Source organism: Coenobita brevimanus, chromosome 14 (assembly GCF_032717465.1).
Source record: "Coenobita brevimanus isolate Jiangsu-jjx chromosome 14, ASM3271746v2, whole genome shotgun sequence".
NCBI lineage: Eukaryota > Metazoa > Arthropoda > Malacostraca > Decapoda > Coenobitidae > Coenobita > Coenobita brevimanus.
The window spans coordinates 2133436-2148000 of record NC_136967.1 but is presented as its reverse complement, the minus strand read 5'-3'; the positions used below and the strand labels follow the sequence as shown (position 1 = coordinate 2148000).

Genomic DNA, 14565 nt, shown 5'->3' with positions numbered 1-14565 from the left:
TGTGTGTATGTAGATGTGTGTGTGTGTATGTAGTGTGTGTGTGTGTGTGTGTGTGTGTGTGTGTGTGTGTGTGTGTGTGTGTGTGTAAGCGAACTTTTGGCAGTGTGTGTACGTATATGGTTGCAATAAACAGTTGTGCAGATGACACGGGTCGATGGCCAGGTAGATTATCCCTCCCTCCCTCCCTCTCCCTCCCCTCCCTCCCTGCCGTAGGCCTATTAAAGAAGGTAGACTGATTCCCCTCACCCATTCACCACTCCCTCCCTCCCTTTCCCTCTCCCTTCCTCCCTCCCTCCCTTTCCCTCTCCTTTCCTCCCTCCCTCCCTTTCCCTCTCCCTTCCTCCCTCCCTCCCTTTCCCTCTCCCTTCCTCCCTCCCTCCCTTTCCCTCTCCCTTCCTCCCTTTCCCTCCCCCTCCCTCCCTCCCTCCGGACAGGCTTTTATGGTTAATTAAAGTGCAAAAATCACTCATCTCGCTCCCTTTCTCCCTCCCTCCCCTCTCTCCATCGCTTTTCTTCCTCCCTTCCTCCCCCTTCCACCCTCTCCCTTTCTCCCTCCCCCCTCCTTCCCCCCTTTCCCTTTCTTCCTCCCTCCCTCCCTCTTTCATCTGTCAATTTTTTCCTCTTCTTTCCTCCATTCCATTTTTTTCATCCTCCCTTCTTCCCTCCCTCTTCCTCCTTCCTTTCCTCCATCACTTATCTTTCCTCCTCTCTCTCCCTCTCCCTCCCTTTCTCCCTCTCTTCTTCCATTCCTCTTCCTCCCTTCCTCCTCTTCTCCCTTTTTCTGCCTCCCTCTTTCCCTCCTCCCTCCCGATATTGAAGCTTTCCTTTCTCCAGTTCTCTCCCTTCCTCCTCCTCTTCTTCCCTCCCTGCTTTCCTTCTTTCCTCCCCATCCTGCCTCCCTTCCTCCCCTCTCCTCTTCCTCCTCCCTTGTACATCCCTTCTTCCTTCCTCCTTTTCTTCCCCTTCCTCCTCACGTTTCCTCACTATTCTTCCCTCTTCTCCCGTCTTACCTCCCTTCCTCCTCCTCCTCCTCCTCCTTCCATACCTTTTATTTATGCAGATAGGACCCAGCCTCTCACCCCTCCATTCTCTCTCTCTCTCTCTCTCTCTCTCTCTCACACACACACACACACACACATTTCCCCCCCTGTTCCATTTCCTCTTCCCCCTACCCTTCCTCTTCCTCCCCTAGTCATTTTCTCTCCTCTTCTTCTCTTTCTTCTTCTCCTTCTGATACCTCCTTCCCTCATATCCTGTCCCAGCCTCTCTTCTTCTCTTCTCTCTTCTTCTCTCTCCTCTCCTCTCTTTCTTCTTGCCCTTTACCGTCCTCTCTCTCTCTCTCTCTCTCTCTCTCTCCCCTTCACCCTTTTTCCTCCTCCCTTCGTCCTACTAGATCTTCTTCCTTCATGAATTCTCCTTCACTCTTCCCACCTCCCTCCCTCCCTTCTTCACTCCCTCCCTCCCTTCTTCACCTCCTCCCTTATTCTCTCCCTCCCCATGAATACCTCCCTTCCTACTCCTCTCCCTCTCTCATTCACTCTCTCCTCCTCCCCATGAATCCCTCCCTGCCCCTTTCACTCCCTCCCTCCCTCCCTCCCTCCCTCCAGTACCTAATTAGGGAGGTGTGGGGAGGAGCCGGATAAATATTTTCAAGTTTCGTCCTTGGGGAGGGAGGGAGGGAGGTAAGAAGAGTAGGGAGGGAGGGAGGTAAGAGTAGGGAGGGAAGAATGGGGGGGGAGGGAGGTAAGAAGAGTATGGAGGGAAGAATGGAGAGGGGCAGGGAGGGAGGGAAGAGTGGAGAGGGGGAGGGAGGGAGGTAGGAAGAGTAGGGAGAGGAGAATGGAGGAGGAGAGAAGAATAGGAGGGGATGGAGAGGGGGAGGGAAGGAAGAGGGAGGGAGAGAAGGAAGGAAGAAAAGAAGGGGCGGATAGGAAGAATGGAGAGAAGGAGGGAGGGAGGGAGGAAAGAATGGACAGGACGAGGAAGGGAGGGAAGAATGGAGAGAAGGAGGGAGGGAGGGAGGGAAGAATGGAGAGGAGGAGGGAGGGAGGGAAGAATGGTGAGAGAGAGAGGGGGGGAGGGAGGGAGGGAAGACTGGAGAGAGTGAGGGATGGAAGAGCAGCGAGATGGAAGGTGATGAGGGAGAATAGCAACCTGGAGGGAGGAAGGGAGGAGAGAGGGAGGAAGGGAGGAGAGAGGGAGGAAGGGGGGAGAGGGGGAGAGAGGGAGGAAGCATGAGAGTATTTACTGTAGAGGGAAGGAGGAAGAGAGAGAGAGAGAGAGAGATAGATAGAGAGAGAGAGAAGGAGGTAGCGAGAGGGAAATAAGGGAAAGGTAGTGTGAGGGAGCTGGATTACGAGAGAGAGGGAGAGAGAGAGAGAGAGAGAGAGAGAGAGGAAGCAAACCCACATCTTCTCAGAAAGGAAAATGAATTCATGTGCATTTTTCTCCGGCTTTCTGCTTGTATTTTTGCCTGTCTGTCTGTGTGTCTGTCTGTCTGTCTGTCTGCATTCATTTATTAAAGTCCAGTGAAGGGAAATGTAGGAAAAGGAAAATAATAGGAAAATTTGGAATTGCTGTGTTTTATATATACATGCATACATATATACTTACATACATACATACACATGCTTACTTACATACGAGTACATGAATATTCTCTCTCTCTCTCTCTCTCTCTCTCTCTCTCTCTCTCTCTCTCTCTCACACACACACACACACACACACACACACACACAGTATAAATCTGCCATAACCCCTTTACACCTCTACTTCAGCTGCGGGGTTGGAATGCGTCTCCTTGGTTACTAGTGAAAGTATACAGTCCATCACCCTATATATATATATATTTTTCTTCATGGGACGGAAATTCGATGAGGTTTAGAATGAGTCTCCTTGGTTACTAGTCAAAAATATCCCCCAGTCTGACTACACTTGGCCTTCAGGTGAACAGGAAAAGAAGTTAGGGATCTTCGTTAGGAAAAAAACAAACAAACAAACAGGCTTTAGTGATGACAATACCCCCCCCATAGTACAGTGGGTATCAGTGCCAAAATGGTGATAGGGGAAGAGAGAGAGAGAGAGAGAGAGAGAGAGATTCACCTCAAGATGTCAACAGTTTATTACTCTTATTTATGAAGAGTCTTATGGGAAGAGTTAATATTGTACCTCTCTCCTTTCCTCCCTCCCTCCCTCCCTCCATACCTCACTTCTTTCCTCCCTCCCTCCCTCCCTCCATACCTCACTTCTTTCCTTCCTCCCTCCCTCCCTCCATACCTCACTTCTTTCCTCCCTCCCTCCCTCCCTCCATACCTCACTTCTTTCCTTCCCTCCATTTCTTCTCTCTCTTTTTTTGTCTCTCCCTCTCTCCATCCCTTCTTTCTCTCTCACTTCTGTTACTTTCTCCCTCCTACTTCTTTCCTTCCTCCTTTTCTCCCCTCTCGCTCTTTCCTCCTCCCTCTTTCTCTCTCCTTCTCTCACCTCTCTTCCATCATCCCTCTCTCTCATGTCACTACTTTCTCCTTCTCTCTCTCTCTCTCTCTCTCTCTCTCTCTCTCTCTCTCTCTCTCTCTCTTACATTTGCTCCTCTTTTCCTCTCTCTCTCTCTCTCTCTCTCTCTCTCTCTCTCTCTCTCTCGTCGGGAGGCATCTGGTTGGTTGTCCTGGTAACGAGTGAAGCTGCCTCACCTGTCCTGCCTACCTGCCTCACCTGTCCTGTCTGCCTCATCTGTCCTGTCTGCCTCACCTGTCCTACCTGCCTCATGTCCTGCCTACCTGCCTCTCATGTCCTGCCTGCCTGCTTCACCTGTCCTGCCTACCTGCTTCACCTGTCCTACCTACCTGCCTCACTCGTTCTGCCTACCTGCGTCACCTGTCCCGCCTCTCTCTCTCTCTCTCTCTGTATTTATATATAGCTGTCTGTTTGTCACACACACACACACACACACACACACACACACACACACACACACACACACACACACACACACAGTCTCATACCTTTCACTCATCCCGGAAGTGGAGAGAGCGAGAGAGAGAGAGAGAGTGAGATAGCTCTTTTTACTTGTTTTGGACTAATTTTCAGCCACCCATTGGGCTTTTAGTGAAGGAAGTGAAAGGACCCTACCCTCCTGTCTGTCTGTCTGTCTAATCCTGTCTGTGTCTGTCTGTCTGTCTAATCCTGTCTGTGTCTGTCTGTCTGTCTAATCCTGTCTGTGTCTGTCTGTCTGTCTAATCCTGTCTGTGTCTGTCTGTCTGTCTAATCCTGTCTGTGTCTGTCTGTCTGTCTGTCTAATCCTATCTGTGTATCTGTCTGTCTATCTGTCTAATCCTGTCTGTGTGTCTGTCTGTCTCTCTGTCTACTCCTGTCTATGAGTCTGCCTGTCTGTCTGTCTGTCTAATCCTGTCTATGAGTCTGTCTGTCTGTCTGTAATCCTGTCTATGAATCTGTCTGTCTCTCTGTCTACTCCTGTCTGTGTATCTTCCTGTCTGTATGTATTTATGTATGTGTATATGTGTATGTTTATGTACGTATCCGTCTACCTGTCTACATGTCTATCTCTGCTGTCTGTCTGTCTATCTATCTGTCTCTCTCGCTTTTGGTGCATGGGGGGGGATGACCTAATCGCGAAATAGATGCATAATAGATGAATTTTTATCCGTGACTAAAAATACTGGGGGGAGGGGGGTAGAGCGAGGGAGAAATGGGGAGGGTAGAATAATGGGGAGATGGGGAGAAAGAATGGGGAGAGGGGCAGGAGGGGAAATAAGCAGGGGTGTGGGGAGTAATTGTGGTAGGAATGGTGGTGGTTGTGGTGTGAGTGGTGGTAGTTGTGGTGGGAATGGTTGTAGTTGTGGTAGGAATGGTGGTAGTTGTAATGGTGGTAGTTGTGGTGGGAATGATAGTAGTTGTAATGGTGGTAGTTGTGGTGGGAATGGTGGTAGTTGTGGTTAGAAACGGGTGAGGTTATGGTAGGAACGGTGGTAGCTGTGGTTGAAACTGTGGTAGCTGTGGTTAGTGGTGGTTGTGGTGTGGAGGGGAGGGAGTGGGTAGGGGTGTTGTGTGGTAGGGAGGACAGTTGGATAGTTGGGGGAGGAGAAGGGGGAGGGGGATATGGGGGAGTGGAATATTGTATGGTGGGGAGGGGAGGGGAGGGGAGGGAAGGGGAAGGGATGGGGAAGGGATGTGAGGAGTAGTGTGTGGTGTGGTGGGGAGGGATGATGGTAGAGATGGTATGGGGAGGAGAGGGATGTGAGCGTTGGGGGAGGGGGAGAATAAGTGTGTTGTGGGGAGTAGAGGAATATGGGGAGGGGGAGGGGGAGGGGGAGGGGGGGAGGTCAAAATCCACACACTTGGAAGGGAAACACGCACTTTGATCCCTCCCTTTACTCTCTCCCTTCTTATCTCTCCCTCCCTCCATCCTTATCTCTCTCTCTCTCTCTCTCTCTCACCTCATTTACTCCCTCGTGTTTTATCTCCCTCCTTCACCTCTAATCCCTCTCCATCCTCCGTATCTTTTTTCCTTCCTTCCTTCCTTCCTTCCTTCATCGTTCCTTCCATCCTTTCTTTCACTCGTTCATTCATCTTTCCTGTCTTTCCTTCTTTTACTTCATTCTTTCTCTTTCCTTCCTTCCTTCCCTTCCCTTCCCTTCCCTTCCTTTCCCTTCCTTCCCTTCCTTTCCCTTCCTTCCTTCCTTCCTTCTTCCCTTCTCTGCCTTCCTTCCTTCCTTCACCTAATTCCTCGCGTCCTTCCTCCTCTAGCCCCTTCCTCCTCATTATCTGCCTCTTATCTCTGCATCGTTAGTCCTCTTCATCCCATCTTCCTCCTCTTCCTCCTCCTCTCACTTCCTCTTTAACGCCCTCCCCTCTCCTCCCCTCTCTTTCCCTTCCTCTCTTTTTTTTTTTCTGTCTCACATTTCTCTCCTACATATTTTCTTTCCTCACTTCCTCTCCGACTCTCTCTCTCTCTCTCTCTCTCTCCAAGCTCCTACGTGAGGGGAAATGATCTGAAAGGACTGGGAGGGGATCCAGTGGGGTAGGAGGGGCCTATTCTCTCTCTCTCTTTCTCTCTCTCTCTCAGCAAATGAATACCTACCATTCCATCAGAGAGAGAGAGAGAGAGAGAGAGGTGGGCATAAAGAGGGTGATAGTGAAAAAATAGCCCTGAGGAGACACGAGAGAAAGGCCGTAGAGGAGAAGGAAGGAAAGAAGGAAGGAAGGAAGGAAGGAAATTATAAAAGAAAGTGACATAGGAGATGAAGGAAGAAGAGAGAGAGAAAGAAGGAAGAGGCAGGAAGTAAGAAAATTGAGAAGGATGGCATATGAGAGGGAGAGAGAGGGGGGGGAAGAAGGAGGAAGACGGAAGTTGTGGAGGAGAGAGGAGGAAGAGGAGGTAAAGGATGAAGGAAGACGTGAAGGAGGAAGGAAGAGAAGGGAGGGTGTTGAAGGAAGGAGAAGGAGAGGGAGGAAGTGAAGGAAGTCTGTGTTAGGGAGGTGAGTGTGAAGGATGAAGAATGTGAGTGAAAGATAAGAGTGCAGGAAGGAAGAGAAGGAAGGAGGACGTGAAGGAGGCGAGTGTTGAAGAAGAAGAACAGTGCTAGAAAGAAGGAGTAGGAAGGAGGAAGAAGGAAGAAGATTTAGGATTTGGAGGATGTGAAGAAGGAAGAGGAAGAGTGGTGTGTGAAGACGGAAGGAAGAATGTTGATGATTTGGAGGAGGAGGAGGAGGAGGGTGTGGAAAGGGAAGGATGTGAAGAAGAAGAAGGGGGAGGAGGAGGAAGAAGAAGAGCGTGTGGAGGAGGAAGGGAGAAAGAGAGGTGAAGAAGGAAGATGAAGGAGTGTGAAGGAAGGTGAAGGAGGCGGTGAAGGAGGGCGACGAAGGAGCAGGGCGGGGCAGGGGCGCTCACACCACTCGTCAAAGAACAGAATTTTCGGCCGTGACACTTTGAAGAAAATTAGCTATTACTGGTGTATAATGAGTTTTGGGGTGTATCTGACGGCTGCTGGGACGGGCTGAGGTGTGCAGGGGTGTAGGCGAGGTGTATCGAGGTGTATCTGATATCTGCATCGATGCGGTGAGGTGTAATGGATGTGTTGAGGTGGTGAGGTTTGTGGATGTGTAGGGAGTTGAGGTGAGGGGGAGATGTATTGAGGTGGTGAGGTGTGGGGATGTGTAGGGAGTTGAGGTGTGGGGAGATGTGTGGGTGTGTAGGGAGATGTTGGGGTGTGAGGTATGTAGTGGAGGTGTATGTGACTGCTGCGTGGAACGGGTGAGAGGTGTAGTAGGGGATGTGGGTGTGTAGAAGAGGTGTGTGTGTGAGGTGTGGATGATGGCTGGATAGAGAGGATATGTGTAGGAGTTTGTGTGTGTGTGTGTAGTAAGTGTAGATGCGAAAACTCTCTCTCTCTCTCTCTCTCTCTCTCTCTCTCTCTCTCTCTCTCTCTCCATTTACTTTAACATTTGCACACTTCCTCTCACACCCACATACCCGGTCATCATCCACCTCTCTCTCTAAATCACTCACTTTCTTCTTTTAAGTTTTTCACACGCCCACTCCAACTCACTTTCTCTCTTGCATTCACTCCTGTCATTTTCACACACTTCCTCACACCCCCTCTCACTTTTATCCATTTTCTCTCACGCATCCTCTTTCTGTCATCGTCACACTCTCTCACTCTCTTCCATTTTCTTTCATATACCTTCTTTCTTACTTTGGTATCCTCTCTCACAATCAACATTTTCCCTCGTTAGCTCACTCCCTTGCCCTTTCATACACCCACTCATACACTCTCTCACTTTCACACACCCACTCACATCTCTCTCACTTTCACACACCCTGACTCACTTTCACACACCCACACTCTCACTCACTTTCACACACCCTCTTTCAGTTTTACACACCCACTTTCTCTCACTCACACACACCCACTCTCACCCTCTCTCACTGTCATACATCCTTTGTCACGTTCACACACCCACTCACTCCCTCTCTCACTTTTACACACCCACTTACACCCTCTCTCACTTTCACACACCCACTTACACCCTCTCTCACTTTCACACACCTACACTCACACCCTCTCTCACTTTTACACACCCACTCTCTCTCACCCTCTCTCACTTTCACACACGCACATACACCCTCTCTCCTTTTCACACACCCACATTCACTTTTACACACCCTCCCTCACTTTGACACACGCCCACTCTCACTTTCACACACCCACTCTCTCTCTCTCTCTCTCTCTCTCTCTCTTTCTCTCTCTCACTTTCACACACCCTCTCATTATCACCCCCTCTGTCTCTAAATGCAGGGTCCGTCATTTGCCACATAACCTAATACCACGTAATTGAGCGAGTGAGAGAGTGAGCGAGTGGGGTGCGAATTTTTGTGTGGATATGTCCTGCCTTTCTACCGCTGCCCCCGGTCGAGTTACAAAGGCCGACGCGCTGGTAGTTGTGGTAGCGATGGTGGTAGTTGTGGTAGGTGGTGGTCGCGGGAGGTGTGTGTGTGTGTGGGAAGGAATTGTTGCGTTCAGTTGGGCATGACTCCAGTGTATGTTGGCGGGGATTGTGGTGGCGATGGTGGTAGTTGTGGTAGTGATGGTGGTTGGTGTGGTAGGTGGGAGTGTTAATGGTTGTAGGGGTTATTATTGTAATTATTATTTTTTGTATTATTATTATTATTATTACTGTATGTGGTAGGTGGGGGCGCTCACCATCCACTCACTCGATGTAGTGCTGCTCTCTGGTGTCTCCTCCATCCCTCTTTCCTTCCATCCTCTTCTGTCTTCCTTTCGTTCATTCTTTCCTTGTCCTGCCTATGGGCAACTGTACACTCCCTCTTCTGTCTTTCTTTCCTTCATTCTTTTCTCTTCCGTCTGCCTGTGGGTGACTCTACACTGAGTGACAAGCCAAATGGTTTCCTGTACACCAGGAAACCATTTACTACGCTGGGTGGTAACCATATAGCCAATTTTTGGCGCCTGGTGGTTTAGTGGGTAATTATTGCGCTCCAATAGGATTGAGCCGGTGAAGGTTTATATCCAAGGGGTGGTTGGGGTTGATTGCTCGTGTAATGCCACTCAGGGATGAGTGAGGCTGGTCACTTTCATCTTAAATGTCGGGACCAACTGCCTAGCCCCGGGCTCCTACGCTCCTCATGGGGCAATGTAGGATTGAATGATAGATAGATAGATTATTATTATTATTATTATTATTTGTTATATGTGTGTGTGTGTCTGTCTGTCTGTCTGTCTGTCTGTGTGTTTTAAATGTTGAGAATAGTGATAGTTTTGAATGATGAGTAGCGCTGGTGTTGAAATTGTAGTAGTGGTTGTTGATGGTAGTTGTGGTAGGGATGGTGGTAGTTGTGGGAGGTGGGTTGGTGTTGCTAGATCTGTGGCAAGATTATTTTTTTTATTCTTGAAATCAGTGAAGTGGCAGGAATGGTGGTAGTTGTGGTTGGAATGGTGGTAATTGTGGTTGGAATGGTGGTAGTTGTGGTTGGAATGGTGGTAGTTGTGGGAATGTTGATAGTTGCGATTGGAATGGTGGTAGTTGTGGTGGGAATGGTGGTAGTTGTGGTTGGCATGGTGGTAGTTGTGGTGGGAATGGTGGTAGTTGTGGTTAGAATGGTGGTAGTTGTGGTTGGAATGGTGGTAGTTGTGGTTGGAATGGTGGTAGTTGTGGTTGGCATGGTGGTAGTTGTGGTTGGAATGGTGGTAGTTGTGGTTGGAATGGTAGTTGTGGTGGGAATGTTGGTAGTTGTGGTTGGAATAGTGGTAGTAGTGGTTAGAATGGTGGTAGTTGTGGTTGACATGGTGGTAGTTGTGGTTGGAATGGTGGTAGTTGTGACAGGGATGATGGTGATTGCGGCAGGTTAATTTTATTTGTAGATATTACTCTGCTGAACGATTTGATGGGGATGTTTGTAATTGTGGTAGGAATGGTGGTAGTTGTGGTGGGAGTGGTTGTTGAAATTGTGGTAGGAATAGTGGTAGTTGTGGTGGGAGTGGTTGTTGAAATTGTGGTAGGAATAGTGGTAGGTGTGGTGGTAATAGTTATGGTAGGAATGTCGGATGTGGTAGGAATGTTTGAAATTGTGGTTAAAATGGTGGTAGTTGTGGTAGGAATGGTTGTTGACTGTGGTGGTAGTTGTGGTGGAAGTGTGTTGAAATGGTTGTAGGAATGGTGGTGATAGTTGTGGTGAAATTGACTGTGGTAGGATTGGTGGTAGTTGTAGGAATGGTTGAAATTGTGGTAGGAATGTTGGTAGTCATGGTAGGAATGGTTGTTGAAGTTGTGATAGGAATGGTGGTAGTTGTGGTAGGAATGGTGGTAGTTGTGGTAGGAATGGTTGTTGAAATTGTGGTAGGAATGGTGGTAGTTGTGGTTGGCAGAAATAGTGGTAGTTGTTGCGGCGGGATTACTAGCAAATTGCGGTTATAAGAATATTGGTAGGTATGATGGGAATGGTGGTAGCTGTGGTAGGAATGGTGGTGGTTGTAGATGTGGGATTGTCTGGAGAGAGAGAGAGAGAGAGAGAGAGAGAGAGTAAGGCCAAATCGTCCCATACCCTACACGATTATGCTAAGCAGAAGGGAGGGGGGGGGGAGAGGGAGGTAAAAATAGGAGGGAGGGAGAGAAGAGGAAGGAGGGAGAGAAGGAAAGAGAGGAGGTAAGGAGGGAAAGAGGAGGGAAGAGAAGACGGGGGGGGGGTTAGGAGATGGGAGAAGGGAAGAGGGAGAGGAGAGAAAAAAAAGAGAAGGAAGGGAGGGAAGGAGAGGAGCAATGAAGGATGGAAAGGGAGGAGAATAAGTGGGAAGGAATGAAGGAAGAGAGAAGGAAGAAGGAAAGAAGTTTAAAGAGAAGAAATATATAGAGAAGAACATGTGAAGAGGATCAAAGAAAGAGAAGAAGAGAGAGAAGAGGGAGAAAAAAAAAAAAAAGAGGAGGAATTGAAGGAGAGAAGAAAGAAGCAAGGAAAGAAAAAATGATGGAAGGAAAAAGGAAGAGGTGTGAATGGAGGAGAAGGAGGAAGAAGAAAAACTCAGGAAAGAAGGAGGAAACGTAGGAGGAAGGAGTGCAAAGGTGAGAGAGAGAGAGAGAGAGAGAGAGAGAGAGAGAGAGAGAGGGGGGGGGAGACAAGGAGAGGAAACTAGATTTACCTCAGTCTACCTCTCTCTCTCTCTCTCTCTCTCTCTCTCTCTCTCTCTCTCTCCCTCTCCCTCTCTCTCTCTCTCCCTCTCTTAGTACCCTGGTCTTCACCTTCTGCAATTAGAGAGTAAGTCTTTATTAATATTAAAGCCGGACCGCCTCGAAGGGACCTCAAAGTCTGTGTGGTCTTCGTATCTTTAATTCTCTCTCTCTCTCTCTCTCTCTCTCTTTCTCTCACTCTCTCTCTCTCTCTCTCTCTCTCTCTCTCTAACTCAATCTGGGTCAACCCACATTCAATAATGAGAAATGTGCATTTGAATATTCATCCATTCAGCTGTCTCCCTCTCTCTCTCTCTCCCCCACTCTCTCTCCCCTCTCCCCTTTCTCACCCCCTCCTATCTCCCTCCAGTTTCCTCTCCCTCGTTGTGTCTGATTCTCTCTCTCTCTCTCTCTCTCTCTCTCTCTCTCCCCCATCTCACCGCCGCAGAGTTGCCCCGATACAGAGGTGGGTAGGGAGCGTAATGTGTGATGTGTTGCACCTTAACTGTGCTATTTTAGGGAATGTGGTGTCGCCTGCTGTGTGTTATAGGTGTTATGTGTTATATGTAACACTGACGGATCCACTCACTCCCTCATATATATATATATCCCCCCACTCACTTCCACTCCCCCACTCACTGTTACCCCACTCCTATCCAACCCCTCTTACTCCCCTCCCCTCCCACACACACACACTCTCCCCATCCCTACTCACTCCACCACTACAATATCACCCCCATCCTCCACCCCCCCCACACCCACTCCTCTGGATCCACCCCTCCACACTCCCCACACATCCCCACACATGTACAGTCGCCTCCATTTCTAAGTGGTACGGCGGACGATGCGATTTTTTTTATGCGGTGTCTGTGTGTTTGTTTGGTTTAAATCTTGTGTGTTTTTTTTATAATATGCTTCTTTAAAACACAGTATATATAAAACGTAAATTAATACTGTAAAAATAGAATACGCAGTCGGCACCCCCCCCCCCGCACTACTTAGAAGTGTACGCGGTTGTACATGCTGCACCCACAGCCACTTCCCAGCACCCTCCACTCACTTTTTGCACACACACACACACACACACACACACACACACACACACACACACACACACACACACCATTATAACCACACCCTCCACCCCACCTCCCCCACTCTCCCCCTCCCCCCACACACACTCCCCCACTCTCTCCCCACACCCCTCCACAAGGTACAGGCCCCCCACACAGCCTCTCCCCAGCACCCCCACACCCCCACTAACTCCCCCACTTGCCCACAGATCAGACCGGAAGCACGTGTAGCCGAACCCACCCCCACCGAACGTGTTGTAAGTATCTCTCCTTCTCTGCTAGCATCTATTTTATCTACCTGGCTATCTATTGCATCTATTTTATCTACCTGGCTATCTATTGCATCTATTTTATCTACCTGGCTATCTATTGCATCTATTTTATCTACCTGGCTGTCTATTGCATCTGTTTTATCTATCTGGCTAGCTATTGCATCTATTTTATCTATCTGGTTATCTATTGCGTCGTTCAGGTCTGTCTATCTATTACAAAAGGTCTATTTAAGTCTTTTTTTATCTTCTGTCTATCAGTAGCTGTCTCCATCTATCCAGCTGTCTGTTTATATGGAGTGGTATTAGACAGGATCTCTCTCTCTCTCTCTCTCTCATACTGCCATTGCCCAGCATATGTACCTGTCCGCCTTAGCCCTTCACCATACCAGGCCTATCCACTGTGGGAGAGTGACGGCCTGAATTGGCCCATGCCCATGTTGGCCAAGTACGAATATTGAAGGGAGGAGAGCAGTGCATGTCAAGGCTGAAGTGTAGTGATGTTTTGTTTTGAAGTGTATTGGCTGTGTTTTGAATTGGGAATGTGGTGTGTAGGGTGAGAGGAGAGAGGATGTGTAGAGCCAGACAGATTCTTGAGCCAACCACCACACACATCCCAACGAATACATATCACATTCCTACAACCACATCCCTACAACTACATCCTACAACCACATCCCTACAACTACATCCTACAACCACATTCCTGCAACTACATCCTACAACCACATTCCTACAACTACATCCTACAACCACATTCCTGCAACTACATCCTACAACCACATTCCTACAACTACATCCTACAACCACATCCCTACAACTACATCCTACAACCACATTCCTACAACTACATCCTACAACCACATCCCTACAACTACATCCTACAACCACATCCCTACAACTACATCCTACAACCACATTCCTACAACTACATCCTACAACCACATCCCTACAACTACATCCTACAACCACATCCCTACAACTACATCCTACAACCACATTCCTACAACTACATCCTACAACCACATCCCTACAACTACATCCCTACAACTACATCCTACAACCACATCCCTACAACTACATCCTACAACTACATCCTACAACCACATTCCTACAACTACATCCTACAACCACATTCCTACAACTACATCCTATTTAACATATTGCATAAGGAGTATAGAAAGAAATATAACCTTACCTTATGCAGGTGTAGACAGGTAAGGGCGACGCTAATTAACCTGCTGATTACCGTGCTCACCTTTCCCTCTGCCCACCTTGCCTCTGATGCCTATACTCCTTTCACCTGCACTTGGCCCAGGTTTTTGGCCCTACAAGCTAGTTTCATGATGCTTAATGGCTGAAATAGACAGTACTACGGCTCAACAACCTTCCCATAGCACTTCTTCGTGATTAGCATTATATTGTAGTATTAGGAATCAGTATTTAAGATTGAAGGATGGCGGTTTCAGGCCACGTGAGAGCAGAGCAAAGAGAGAGAGAGAGAGAGAGAGAGAGAGAGAGAGAGAGAGAGAGAGAGAGAGAGAGAGAGAGAGAGAGAGGTGCTAGAACAAAGGAAAAATGAGAGGAAGGGGTGAACGGATGAGAGGGCTTAGGTTAAGTGAAAGACGAGTGGGAAAAGGGGACGTGAGTGTGTGTGTGTGTGTGTGTGTGTGTGTGTGTGTGAGGGTAAGGGGGTGGGTGAGAAGGGTGAAGGAGTGGGATGAGTGGGGTGAGGGGGTGGATGAGTGGGGTGAGGGGGTGGATGAGTGGGGTGAGGGGGAGGTGCAGGATTTCACGACCACTCGACGTCAGTGTAAGAGCAATAACACGCTCTTACCCTCCCCCTCCCCCTCCTTTTTCCTTTCTCTTCTTTCTTTCCCTCCCCCTCTCCCCTTTCCCTCCCTTCCCCTCTCCTCCTTTTTTCTTTCCTCCCATCACCCTGGTTCTCTCTCTCTCTCTCTCTCTCTCTCTCTTTCTCTCTCTCACACACACACACACACACACACACACACACACACACACACACA

General features: G+C 48.6%; 1 protein-coding gene across 1 annotated transcript in view; it reads left to right on the top strand.

Moving 5' to 3' along the window:
* The window catches only part of IA-2 (tyrosine phosphatase IA-2), a 158425-nt gene that overhangs the window by 100233 nt on the left and 43627 nt on the right, over nt 1-14565 (top strand). The window contains exon 19 of the mRNA XM_080286440.1: nt 12479-12526. Within this exon, the coding sequence (XP_080142566.1) occupies nt 12479-12526 (48 nt within the window). The remainder of the gene's footprint in view (nt 1-12478; nt 12527-14565) is intronic.